Genomic DNA, 14,516 nt, shown 5'->3' on the forward strand with positions numbered 1-14,516 from the left:
TGTCTCTATGTGTTGCCAATTTGTACTTCCCAAGCGCTTAGTACAGTGCTCTGCACATAGTAAGCGCTCAATAAATACGATTGATTGATTATCGGACTACATATGCAGGGCCATATGATGGTGGTGGGAGGATGGGAGAGGTATAGAAATGCTTCCTTCCTCCCCCCTGCCTTTTCCCAAGATGACTCAGGAATTCCGATTGGGAAGAACTCAGCCATTCCTGAAGGGCTTCAATCCACGTTCCTACTCCTCACCATCACAATCTTTAAGCTCCTAAGGGTGTGCTTTTATATTTCAGATTTGTTTCCTTGAATCCGCTCGCTCACAGTCATCCGGGGGTCCAATCTTTGAAGAAAAAATCATAAATTTGGAAGCAGAAATCACAGCTCAAGATAAAGTTTTGAGGTAATTGTAGTTTTTCTCATTTTCCTTCCAGTGGCTATTTCCTGTTGCTATATTGTATTAAAATCTAACCTGAGTTTTCAAATATTCAGGGACTATTTAATTGTCTTAAAAATGTATTTATAGTTGTACTCCAAGATGACCAGCTGGCTGTGGAATTCATCCGTGGGGGTGGGTATGACTTTAAAATGCGCGTAGTCCTGACCGTATTTTGCACACACGGACTGTTCTTTGTTGTACTGTCAGCTTTATTGTTCCTAGTGCTTGATGATATTATCACCTCGGCCTCCTTGTTTCCTGATTTTTTTGGTATTTGTTAAGGCCTTACTTCATGCCAGGCTCTGTACTAAGTACTAGGGTAGATATGAGTTAATCGGGTTGGACAAAGTCCCTGTCCCAAATGCGGTTCACGCTCTTAATCTCTATTTTACAGATGAGGTAACTGAGGCACAGAGAAGTGAAGTGACTTGCCTGAGGTCACACAGCAGACAAGTGGCGAAGCTGGGATTAGAACCCAGGTCCTTCTGATTCCCTAGCCCGTGCTCTTTCCACTAGGCCACACTGCTCCTTTAATCTGATATTGCCGAGACTTCTACTTGAAAAGAGCTGCTCCTTTTTTTTTTTAATTAACTGATCATGCCACGCTGGTCTTTCTGCAGCAGTTGACTCAAAGTTTTCTGCTGCGATGCGGCTTCGTCTGACGTCTTGTTTTACCGACTCCTTAAAATGTTTCCCCTGGCCTTGCTTTTGGCTTCCCAGTTTCAGCCCATTTGTTCAGCAGCTGCTTGGATATGCTGTTCACATGTCCCAGCTAGCAGCAGTTGTGTTTGGGTGAACACAGCGTGTTTGGTATCCTGTCTTGGAGCCTTGCCATTTGATGTTGGGTGTAGCCTGTAAATCAGGCTGACGTCACTCCTCAGGGAGGCAGAGTGGCACCTGTGGGGACCACACATTCGTAGAAAAGATTGGACAGTGCTAATGTTGTCTTCAGTTCTGTCTGTATATATGTATATCCTACACGCACTCCCTTGGTGACCTCATGCGCTTCCACGGCTTCAACTATCATCTCTACGCTGATGACACTCAGATCTACATCTCTGCCCCTGCTCTCTCCCCCTCTCTCCAGGCTCACATCTCCTCTCTGCCTTCAGGACATCTCCATCTGGATGTCTGCCCGCCACCTAAAACTCAACATGTCCAAGACTGAACTCCTTGTCTTCCCTCCCAAACCCTGCCCTCTCCCTGACTTTCCCGTCTCTGTTGACGGCACTACCATCCTTCCCGTCTCACAAGCCCGCAATCTTGGTGTCATCCTCGACTCCGCTCTCTCGTTCACCCCTCACATCCAAGCCGTCACCAAAACCTGCCGGTCTCAGCTCCGCAACATTGCCAAGATCCGCCCTTTCCTCTCCATCCACACCGCTACCCTGCTCGTTCAAGCTCTCATCGTATCCCGTCTGGACTACTGCATCAGCCTTCTCTCTGATCTCCCATCCTCGTGTCTCTCCCCACTTCAATCCATACTTCATGCTGCTGCCTGGATTGTCTTCGTCCAGAAATGCTCTGGGCATGTTACTCCCCTCCTCAAAAATCTCCAGTGGCTACCAATCAATCAGGCAGAAACTCCTCACCCTGGGCTTCAAGGCTGTCCATCCCCTCGCCCCCTCCTACCTCACCTCCCTTCTCTCCTTCTACAGCCCAGCCCGCACCCTCCGCTCCTCCGCCGCTAATCTCCTCACCGTACCTCGTTCTCGCCTGTCCCGCCATCGACCCCTGGCCCACGTCCTCCCCCTGGCCTGGAATGCCCTCCCTCTGTCCATCCGCCAAGCTCGCTCTCTTCCTTCCTTCAAGGCCCTACTGAGAGCTCACCTCCTCCAGGAGGCCTTCCCACACTGAGCCCCTTCCTTCCTCTCCCCCTCATCCCCCTCTCCACCCCCCATTTTACCTCCTTCCCTTCCCCACAGCACCTGTATATATGTATATATGTTTGTACATATTTATTACTCTATTTATTTATTTATTTATTTATTTTGCTTGTACATATCTATTCTATTTATTTTATTTTGTTAGTATGTTTGGTTTTGTTCTCTGTCTCCCCCTTTTAGACTGTGAGCCCACTGTTGGGTAGGGACTGTCTCTATATGTTGCCAACTTGTACTTCCCAAGCACTTAGTACAGTGCTCTGCACACAGTAAGCGCTCAATAAATACGATTGATTGATTGATTGATGCTTAATAGCAAGCTACCACCTCACTCTGACGACTCTCAAATGATGTGCTGGCCTTCAGGATTCTACTTTTTCCCCCACTCGACTGTAAGCTTCTTGAGGGCGTGGATGGGTCTACTCACTGGACTAGGCTCAGTTGCTTAGTGTGGTGCTCTGCACACAGTGAGTGCCCACTAGGTACCATTAATTGACTTATCTTCTCCCAAGTGCTTAGTACAGTGCTCTGCACACAGTAAGCGCTCAATAAATACAATTGATTGATTGATTGATTACTCTATTTTATTTGTACATTTTTATTCTATTTATTTTATTTGTACATATTTATTCTATTTGTTTTATTTTGTTAATATGTTTTGTTTTGTTCTCTGTCTCCCCCTTCTAGACTTGTGAGCCCACTGTTGGGTAGGGACTGTCTCTATATGTTGCCAACTTGTACTTCCCAAGCGCTTAGTACAGAGCTCTGCACACAGTAAGCGCTCAATAAATACGATTGAATGAATGAATGAATGATGTAGCATGGCCTAGTGGATAGAGCCCGGGCCTGGGAATCAGAAGGACCTGGGTTCTAATCCCACATTCATTCATTCATTCAATTGTATTTATTGAGCGCTTACTGTGTGCAGAGCACTGTACTAAGCGCTTGGGAAGTACAAGGTGGAAGTACATGTCTGCTGCATGGCCATGGGTAAGTCACTTCACTTCCCTAGGCCTCAGTTACCTCATCTGTGGGATTAAAAGTGCGAGCCCCGTGTGGGACAGGGACTGTGTCCAATCTGATTAACTTGTGTCTACCCAGTGCTTGGTACAGTGCTTAGCACATAGTAAACGCTTAACGAGTACCATTATTATTGCAAGTGCTCAAAAATGGCACCGATCTATATGATATTCATATTATTCCATCGTATTTATTGAGCGCTGCATGCAAAAGCACTCTGCTAGTATAGGTATTAGTTACGGAACAAATGCAAAAATGCCTGTCTGAACGATTTCATTTTGTCTTAACACTTATTTATTTTTTGTAGAGACGCAGAAGATAAATTGGAGCAGAGCCAGAAAATGGTAGCTGAAAAGGAACTCAGTTTACTGAAAGTGAAAAACGAATTTAGGATGTTGAAGATGGACTTACTTGAGCAAAGCAAGCAAGTGAAAAGGTGACTCACGGAAGATATCAGATTTTGCTTTTAATTAAGTTTTTCCAGTTTTGAGTTGGTTAAGTGTGTGTGTTGGGGGCGGGGGGTGGAGAGACCTGAAATCTAGTATACTTTTATGTTCTCAGAGATCTGACCTAATGCTGTACTGGTATGCAGCGTGGCTCAGTGGAAAGAGCCCGGGCTTTGGAGTCAGAGGTCATGGGTTCAAATCCCGGCTCTGCCAATTGTCAGCTGTGTGACTTTGGGCAAGTCACTTAACTTCGCTGTGCTTCAGTTCCCTCATCTGTAAAATGGGGATGAAGACTGTGAGCTCCCCGTGGGACAACCTGATCACCTTGTAAACTCCCCAGCGCTTAGAACAGTGCTTTGCACATAGTAAGCGCTTAATAAATGCCATCATTATTATTATTATTATTATTATTATTACTGGGCCCAGAAAAACTGAAAAATCAAAAAGGACAGATAATCTGAAGTGCCTTTTGCCATAAAGATCAACAGTAGTTTGGTTCCTTTATAATAATGATAATAATGGCACTTGTTAAGCGCTTACTATGTGCAGAGCACTGTTCTAAGCGCTGGGGGTGGATACAAGGTGATCAAGTTGTCCCACGTGGGGCTCACAGTCTTAATCCCCATTTTACAGATGAGGGAACCGAGGCTCAGAGAAGTGAAGTGACTTGCCCAAGGTCACACAGCAGGCATGTGGCGGAGCCGGGATTTGAACCCATGACCTCTGACTCCAAAGCCCGGGCTCTTTTCCACCGAGCCACGCTTTTATTGTATAAGCTTTTTAGCTACATGCCACCGGATCGCTGTGTCCTCCCTTTGAAAGACCTCTGTGGTGTGGCCTTAGAACCTGAGCCTCCACTTCTCTGCTATGGCATTTGGGTGAATACTTCACTTCTCTGTGCCTCAGTTACCTCATCTGTAAAATGGGGATTAAGACTGTGAGCCCTATGTGGGACAGGGACTGTGTCCAACATCAGTCAATCGTATTTAACACTTCGATCCCTGTGTACTAAGTACTTGGGAGAGTAGAATACAACAGAATTAGCAGACGTGTTCCCTTCCCATAATGAGTTTACAGTCCAGAGCAGGAGACAGACATTAATGTGAACAAAGTAATCTAAACCTCTGGTTAGCCATAACGGAAAACATTAAGACAGCCTCTGGAGAGAAGCCGCGTGGCTCAGTGGAAAGAGCCCGGGCTTTGGAGTCAGAGGTCATGGGTTCAAATCCCGGCTCCGCCACTTGTCAGCTGGGTGACTTTGAGCAAGTCACTTCACTTCTCTGTGCTTCAGTTAACTCATCTATAAAATGGGGATGAAGACTGTGAGCCCCCACCATGGGACAACCTGATCACCTTGTAACCTCCCCAGCGCTTAGTACAGTGCTTTGCATTCATTCAGTCATTCAGTCGTATTTATTGACTGCTTACTGTGTGCAGAGCACTGTGCTAAGTGCTTGGGAAGTGCAAGTTGGCAGCATTCAATCGTATTTATTGAGCACTTACTGTGTGCAGAGCACTGTACTAGGCGCTTGGGAAGTCCAAGTTGGCAACATATAGAAAAGGTCCCTACCCAACAGTGGGCTCACAGTCTAGAAAGGGGAGACAGAGAACAAAACAAAGCATATTAACAAAATAAAATAAGTAGCATAAATATGTACAAGTAAAATAAATAAATAAATAGGGTAGTAAGTGCTTAATAAATGCCATCAAAAAAAAAAAAGCTCAGTGGGAAAGAGCTGAAAGGGGATTCAGATACCAATTCCCCCGTCTTCCATGGAAATCGCATGAGAACGCAAGCTCACCGGTGGGGATTTTCCTTTGCTTTGGGTAGTGCGAGCCCTAGGGAAGGCCACAGGGTGTTTTAGAAGTCAGTCATTCGGTCGATGGTATTTACTGAGCGCTTATTGTGTGCAGAACACTGTACTAAGCGTTTGGGAGAGTGCAATATAAAAATAGACACATTCCCTGCCCACAACAAGCTGACAGTCTAGAAGGGGAGACAGGCATTAATATAAATAAATATTTATAGTTATATATATTTTTATACTTATTTATATCCAGCTACCACCTCATTCTCGCCTGTCCCGCCATCGACCCCCGGCCCACGTCATCCCCCGGGCCTGGAATGCCCTCCCTCTGCCCATCCGCCAAGCTCGCTCTCTTCCTCCCTTCAAGGCCCTGCTGAGAGCTCACCTCCTCCAGGAGGCCTTCCCAGACTGAGCCCCTTCCTTCCTCTCCCCCTCGTCCCCCTCTCCATCCCCCCCATCTTACCTCCTTCCCTTCCCCACAGCACCTGTATATATGTATATATGTTTGTACATATTTATTACTCTATTTATTTTACTTGTACATATCTATTCTATTTATTTTATTTTGTTAGTATGTTTGGTTTTGTTCTCTGTCTCCCCCTTTTAGACTGTGAGCCCACTGTTGGGTAGGGACTGTCTCTATCTGTTGCCAACTTGGACTTCCCAAGCGCTTAGTACAGTGCTCTGCACACAGTAAGCGCTCAATAAATGCGATTGATGATGATGATGATGATGAGGGGGGCTCTTAAGCCTGCCCATCTCCCCAGTGAGGACCCCTCCTCCATCTGCAATGCCGTGTTTTCTCCTGGCTGCAGGCGCTTGCCCCATGGACCTATCTCAGTCAATAACACGACCCTCCTCCTTGCCCCAGAAATCTGCTCCCTCGGTGTTATCCGCAACACCTCACTGTCTTTAAACTGTCACATTCAACCTATTTCCAACTTCTGCCAGTTCGTCCGTCACAGCATCTCCCGGATCTGCCCATTCCTCGCCACCCCCCACAAGCAGTTACCACTGGCTTAGTGGAAAGAGCACATCCCTGGGGACTCAAAAGACCTGGGTCCTAATCCCAGCTCTGCCCCTTGCCTGCTGTGTGATCTTGGGCAAGTCACTGAACTTCTCTGTGGCTTAGTCTCCTCATCTGTAAAATGGGGATTAAATACCTGTTCTCCCTCCTGCCGAAGTCTGCGAGCCCTGTGTGGTACAGAGGCTATGTGTGACCTGATTAATTTGAATCTGTCCCAGTTCTTAGTACTTTGCTTGGCTCATAGTAAGCACTTAACAAAATCAAAGCGATTACAAGCTCTGGTCATATCGTGGCTAAACTATTGTAAAAGCGTCTTTGCTGGTCTCCCTACCTTCTCCAACCTATACGACACCCGTTTCCCTCTTCATAACTGGCTTCAAGATTCTCCATTGACTCACCGCACCTAACACAGCTGTTCTTTTCACCCGTTACTTTCCAACCTGCTCTCTTCGTTCCTCCCAAGCCAACCTTCTAACTGTACCTCACTCACATCGTTCACCTTAACCCCAAAATCCAACTCCCCGAAATCTGACCTACGTCCGTCCTCATAGTCAAGCCCTCCCAAAAGCCCATCTACTCCAATATGCCTTCCCAGATTAATTCCCCGCATCCTAAGTCATTAAACTCTTCAGCAATCAATGGTATTTATTGAGTGCTTACTGTGTGCTACCTCCTTCCCTTCCCCACAGCACCTGTATGTATGTATATATACATGTATATATATATGTACATATATGTATATATGTTTTTACATACTTATTACTCTATTTTACTTGTACATAGCTATTCTATTTATTTTATTTTGTTAGTATGTTTGGTTTTGTTCTCTGTCTCCCCCTTTTAGACTGTGAGTCCACTGTTGGATAGGGACTGTCTCTATATGTTGCCAACTAGTACTTCCCAAGCGCTTAGTACAGTGCTCTGCACACAGTAAGCGCTCAATAAATATGACTGATTGATTGATTGATTGCAGAGCACTGCACTAAACTGGAAAGTACAATTTGGCAACGGATAAAGATAATCCCTACCCAACAGTGGGCTCACGGTCTAGAAGGGGGGAGAGTGACATCAAAACAAAACAAGTAGAGAGGCATCAATATAAATAAATAGAATTATAGATCTATGCACATCATTAATAAAATAAATAGAATAATAAATGTACATATAAACACAAGTGCTGTGGGGTGGGGAGGGGGGCGATGGGGAGAGGAGGAGGAGCAGGGGAAAAGGGGAGCTCAGTCTGGGAAGGCCTCCAGGAGGAGGTGAGCTTTCAGTAGGGGTTTGAAGGGGGGAGATTTGGCAGATGTGTGGAGGGAGGGCATTCCAGGCCAGAATTAGGACGTGGGCCAGGGTGGATGGTGGGACAGGTGAGAACGAGGTACAGTGAGGAGGTTAGTGGTGGCAGAGGAGCGGAGTGGGCGGGCTGGGTTGGAGAAGAAGAGAAGGGAGGTGAGGTAGGAGGGGGTGAGGGGATGGACAGCTTTGAAGCCAATAGTGAGGAGTTTTTGCTTGATACGAAGGTGGCGAGGCAACCACTGGAGATTATTGAGGATGGGGGGGGTGACATGCCCAGTGGTTGTTCAGTCAGTAGTACTACCACTGACATTATATTTCCGGACTGTGAGCCCACTGTTGGGTAGGGACCGTCTCCATATGTTGCCAACTTGTACTTCCCAAGCGCTTAGTACAGTGCTCTGCACACAGTAAGCACTCAATAAATACGTTTGAATGAATGAATGGGAAGCACGTGCTTAATTCTCAGCGCGCGTGGACCGCCCTTGAGAATATTCATTCTGTAGGAGAAATCTTTTAGAAGAATTTCTTACAAAAAGTCAGCCAAAAGAGTGGTACCTCACACTTGAACATTTTTGTATGGATTCTCCCTCTAAATTGTAATATTGGGCTTCTGCTTTAGGAATGCCTGCATAGTTTGACCAATAGCAATCAATCAAGGGTATGTATTGAGCACTTACTATGTGCAGAGCACTGTACTAAGCTCCTGGGAGAGGATAATAAAGTGTGGTTTTAAAGTGGAATCTGTCTTCTGAGAAGCTGAAGGTGGAATCTCCACTCCAGCCTGGGACCTCTCTAAACATGGCATTCTGTTCTGTGAAGTTCTGACTTCGACAAATAGCATTAAACACTGCTTTACAGTTGAAATCAACCCCTGAGCAAAAGAAGCCCTCGGATTCTGTAATCACTTGAGCTCTACTTGCAGTCAGCATGTCATTTTTGTTTGCCATTTTATTGGCCAAATGATGCCAAACAGAAATGACCTGTCAACTGCAAGTTTAGCTCAAGTGATTTCAGAATCTCGCAAGCCCCTTCTGTCCCAGCTGCTGAAGTTGGTCTGAGCTGAAAAGGAACGATAAATCTTTTTTTATTAAAGGTGGGACTTAGGAGAAAAGAAGGCTGTGTTAATAATAACTGATAGTAATAATTATGGTATTTGTTAAGCTCTTACTATGTACCAAGCACTCTTCTAAGCCCCGGGGTAGATAGAAAGTAAGCAGGTTGTCCCACGTGGGGCTCACAGTCTTCATCACTATTTCACAGATAAGGTAACTGAGGTCCAGAGAAGTGAAGTGGCTTGATCAATCAATCAATCAATCGTATTTATTGAGCGCTTACTGTGTGCAGAGCACTGTACTGAGCGCTTGGGAAGTACAAGTTGGCAACATATAGAGACAGTCCCTACCCAGCAGTGGGCTCACAGTCTAAAAGGGAGAGACAGAGAACAAAACCAAACATACTAACAAAATAAAATAAATAGAATAGATATGTACAAGTAAAATAAATAAATAGAGTAATAAATATGTACAAACATATATACATATATACAGGTATACAGGCTTGACCAAGGTCAGAGATCACCCTCCTCTCTCCTCCCCCTCCCTGCCCATCCATTCTAGTCCTGGTCCCAGATTATGGCCCAGTGAAGAGCAGCGTGCCTTTCATTCATTCATTCATTCATTCAATTGTATTTATTGAGCACTTACTGTGTGCAGAGCACTGTACTAAGCACTTGGGAAGTACAAGTCGGCAACGTATAGAGACGGTCCCTACCCAACAACGGGCTCACAGTCTAGAAGGGGGAGACAGACAATAAAACAAAACATGTAGACAGGTGTCAAAATAATCAGAATAAATAGAATTATAGCTATGTGCACATCATTAGCAAAATAAATAGAATAGTAAATATGTGCAAGTAAAATCAATAGAGTAATAAATCTGTACAAATATATACAAGTGCTGTGGGGAGGGGAAGGAGGTAGGGCAGAGGGGGGAAAGGGGAGGAGGCAGCACTAAGGTACCTTAGTGAATAGAGCACGGACTTGGGAATGAGAAGGACCTGGGTTCTAATCCCAACTCCGCCACTTGTCTGCTGTGTGACCTTGGTCATTCACTTCACTTCTCTGTGCCTCAGTGACCTCAACTGTAAAGTGGAGGTTAAGACTGTGAGCCCCCTGTGGGACAGGGATTGTGTCCAACCTGATTAGCTGGTGCCTACACCAGCACTTAGAAGAGTGCTTGACGCATAGTAAATCCTTAACAAATACCATTATTTTAAATATCAATCAATCAATCAATCGTATTTATTGAGCACTTACTGTGTGCAGAGCACTGTACTAAGCGCTTGGGAAGTACAAGTTGGCAACATATAGAGACAGTCCCTACCCAACAGTGGGCTCACAGTCTAAAAGGGGGATTGTTATGAATAATAATAAATACTGCAAACCACCACTATCACTAGATGTGCATCTCAGAGGAACCAAGTTAAAGCATATACATGAAGCACATCAATCCAGACAGCTTCCAATCCCATTCATTCATTCAATCGTATTTATTGAGCGCTTACTGTGTGCAGAGCACTGGACTAAGCGCTTGGGAAGTACAAGTTGGTTCTTTGGTAAAGCAGAAACCCGAGGCTGAATGAGAGGTGTTGGATTTATTGTGAAGATAGATGTGATGTAGCTAATGGAAAGCTTTAATATTGTGAAGCAGCATGGCCTAGTGTTAAAAGCGTGGGCCTGGTACTCAAAAGGCTTAGCTTTTAATCCCAGCTCCGTCGCTTGCCTGCTGTGTGGCCTTAGGCATGCCACTTAACTTCTCTGTGCTTCAGTTAACTCAGTTATAAACTGGGGATTCAGTACCTGTTCCCCCTTTTACTTTCTCCTCTCTCCTATGGAACAAGCGCTTAGTACAGTGCTCTGCACACAGTAAGTGCTCAGTAAATGCGATTGAATAAGTGAATGAATGAACACAGACTGTATCCAACCTGATTAGCTTGTATCTTTCCCCAGTGCTTAGAACGGCATATAAGTGCTCAAGTGCTTGGCACATAGTAAGCGCTTAACAAATGCCATCATTTTATACACATAAATATACACATATTATACACATACATACATACATATTATACATTGCCTGCTTGTACTTCCCAAGTGCTTAGTATAGTGCTCTGCACACAGTAAGTGCTCAATAAATATGATTGAATGAATGAATATACATATATGCTATATGTATGAATATAATAATGATGACATTTGTTAAGCGCTTACTATATATGTGTGTACATATATATACACACACGTATACGTGTGTGTGTGTGTGTGTGTGTGTATATATATATAATAATGGTGTTTAAGAGCTATGTGCCAAGCACTGTTGTAAGTGCTGGGGGGATACAAGGTGATCAGGTTGTCCCACGTGGGGCTCACAGTCTTAATCCCCATTTTACAGATGAGGGAACTGAGGCTCAGAGAAGTGAAGTGACTTGCCCAAGGTCACGCAGCAGACATGTGGCGGAGCCGGGATTAGAACCCATGACCTCTGACTCCCAAGCCCGGGCTCTTTCCTCTGAGCCACGCTGCTTCTCTACGCGCACACCAAGGGTAATGATGTCATTCTGCACATTGGATATAGAAAGTTAAATATAATCGATTGAAATCAGCAGGAAAAGACAAGAAAATTGAAGGGGAATATGGAGTTCAAAAATGTTGAATATCCATGTTTTAGGAAAATAATTCATCTCTCCTAAGTCAGAAAGATAATAATAATGTTGGTATTTTCTAAGCGCTTACTATGTGCCAAGCACTGTTCTAAGCAGTGGGGGGATACAATCAATCAATCAATCAATCGTATTTATTGAGCGCTTACTGTGTGCAGTGCACTGTACTAAGCTCTTGGGAAGTACAAGTTGGCAACGTATAGAGACAGTCCCTACCCAACAGTGGGCTCACAGTCTAAAAAGGGGGAGACAGAGAACAAAACCAAACATACTAACAAAATAAAATAAATAGAATAGATATGTACAAGTAAAATAAATAAATAGAGTAATAAATATGTACAAACGAAGGTAATCAAGGTTGTCCCATGTGGGGCTCACAGTCTTCACCCCCATTTTACAGATGAGGTAACTGGGGCACAGAGAAGTTAAGTGATTTGCCCAAAGTCACACAGCAGACAAGTGGCGGAGCTGGGATTAGAACCCATGACCTCGGACTCCCAAGCCCGGGCTCTTTCCGCTGAGCCACGCTGCCTCTCCAAGACTGCTTCATTACTAAACTGGGGAAAAAGACAGTGAAACAAGGAGTCTGATTAGTTGCTTTTGCTGAAACCAACCATCTCTACTTAGTGAACACAACACACCAGGAAGAATAGTGACTTCACCGGGCCTGAAAATGTCCCAAAGGGGTAGCAACCAAGTAATAATAATAATAATCTTAACTGTATCCAGATTTTACCTATTAAATGTTTACATTAAAAAAAAAAATTTCAATCCACCAGACCAAAAGCTCTTTGTGGTCAGGGATCAAATTCGTTTGTTCATTCAGTTGTATGTATTGAGCGCTTCCTGTGTGCAGAGCACTATACTAAGCGCTTGGGAAGTTCAGTTCAGCAACAGAGACAGTCCCTGCCCACAGTGGGCTCACAGGCTAGAAGGGGGAAGACGGACGTCAAAATCAGTAAACAGGCATCAGTAGCGTCATTATAAACAGATAGAAATAAAGATATATTTATAATATATAAATAAATAATATATAAAAATATATGAAAAATAAAATAAAAAATAAATAAAAATATAATAAATGTATAAATAAATAGATTTATTTAAAGATATATTTGATAAGCAGCATGGCTCAGTGGAAAGAGCCCGGGCTTTGGAGTCAGAGGTCATGGGTTCGAATCCCAGCTCTGTCGATTGTCAGCTGTGTAACTTTGGGCAAGTCACTTCACTTCTCTGTGCCTCAGTTACCTCATCTGTAAAGTGGAGATTAAGACTGTGAGCCCCCTGTGGGACAAAACCTGATCACCTTGTATCCTCCCCGGCGCTTAGAACAGTGCTTTGCACATAGTAAGCGCTTCATAAATACCATCATTACAGAGAAGCAGCGTGGCTCAGTTGAAAGAGCCCGGGCTTTGGAGTCAGAGGTCGTGGGTTCAAATCCCAGCTCTGCCAATAGCCAGCTGTGTGACTTTGGGCAAGTCACTCAACTTCTCTGGGCCTCAGTTACCTTAACTGTAAAATGGGGATTAAGACTGCGAGCCCCCTCTGGGACAACCTGATCACCTTGTAACCTCCCCAGCGCTTAGAACAGTGCTTTTGCACATAGTAAGCGCTTAATAAATGCTATCATTGTTATTATTATATATACACATCATTAATAAAAGTAAACAGAATTATCATTATAAATATGTACATATATATACAAGTGCTGTGGGGTTGTGGGGTAGAGAAAAGAAAGGATCAGGGCAGTGGGGGTGGCGGGGAAGCAGAGGAAAAGGGGAGCTTAGTCTCGGAAGGCCTGGATTGCACACTCCTAAGCACTTAATAGAGTATGCTACATACACAGTGAGCACTCAAAAAAGTATCATTGATTGACTTTAACCCAAATTTTGGTTTATAGAGTGGAGCAGCAAAGGAATGAAGCCCTAAATAACGCCGAAGGACTCAGTAAAGCTTTCAGACAATACAAAGAAAGAGTAGCTGAGAAACTGGAAAAGGTCAGTGGTGATCGCAAAGCTGAAATTTTTTACCATGCCGTTTTTCTCCTTGGAATTCCCAAGCCACCTGAACCTGATTCTCTTTCAGCCTCAGGGATTCCACTTTCTAGACAGTCTCGAAGAACTGTCATTTGGGTAGGAGAATAATAATAATAATAGTGATGGTATTTGTTAATATGGTATTTGTATATATGGTTGTACATATTTATTACTCTATTTATTTATTTATTTTACTTGTACATTTCTATCCTATTTATTTTATTTTGTTGGTATGTTTGGTTCTGTTCTCTGTCTCCCCCTTTTAGACTGTGAGCCCACTGTTGGGTAGGGACTGTCTCTATGTGTTGCCAATTTGTACTTCCCAAGCGCTTAGTACAGTGCTCTGCACATAGTAAGCGCTCAATAAATACGATTGATTGATTGATTGATTGTTAAGTGCTTACTGTGTGCCTGGCACCGCTGTGGTGGATAGAAGCAAATAGAGTCAGACACCATCCCTGTCCCATGTGGGGCTCACAGTCTCAGTCCCGTGTTTACAGATGAGGTAACTGAGGCCCAGAAAGTGCAGGAACTTGCCCAAGGTCACACAGCAGACAAGTGGCAGAGGCACGATTAGAACGCAGGTCTTTCTGACTCCCCCCCAGCCCATGCTGTATAATAATAGTAATAATGATGGCATTTATTAAGCGCTTACTATGTGTAAATCACTGTTCTAAGCACTGGGGAGTTTACAAGGTGATCAGGTTGTCCCACGGGGGGCTCACACTCTTAATCCCCATTTTACAGATGAGGGAACTGAGGCACAGAGAAGTGAAGTGATTTGCCCATAGTCACACAGCTGACAAGTGGCGGAGCCGGGATTTGAACCGATGACCTCTGAGTC

The 14,516-nt window shown here is 44.3% G+C and overlaps 1 protein-coding gene across 2 annotated transcripts in view; it reads left to right on the forward strand.

The window, feature by feature from the left end:
- CCDC18 (coiled-coil domain containing 18) overlaps positions 1-14,516 on the forward strand; it is an 83,242-nt gene that overhangs the window by 13,919 nt on the left and 54,807 nt on the right. For both annotated transcript variants that reach the window (XM_038746038.1, XM_038746039.1), the window contains exons 5-7: positions 299-405; positions 3,652-3,780; positions 13,537-13,633. In XM_038746038.1, coding sequence (XP_038601966.1) covers positions 299-405; positions 3,652-3,780; positions 13,537-13,633 — 333 coding nt within the window. The remainder of the gene's footprint in view (positions 1-298; positions 406-3,651; positions 3,781-13,536; positions 13,634-14,516) is intronic.

The sequence above is a fragment of the Tachyglossus aculeatus genome, chromosome 4 (assembly GCF_015852505.1).
Source record: "Tachyglossus aculeatus isolate mTacAcu1 chromosome 4, mTacAcu1.pri, whole genome shotgun sequence".
Taxonomy (NCBI): domain Eukaryota; kingdom Metazoa; phylum Chordata; class Mammalia; order Monotremata; family Tachyglossidae; genus Tachyglossus; species Tachyglossus aculeatus.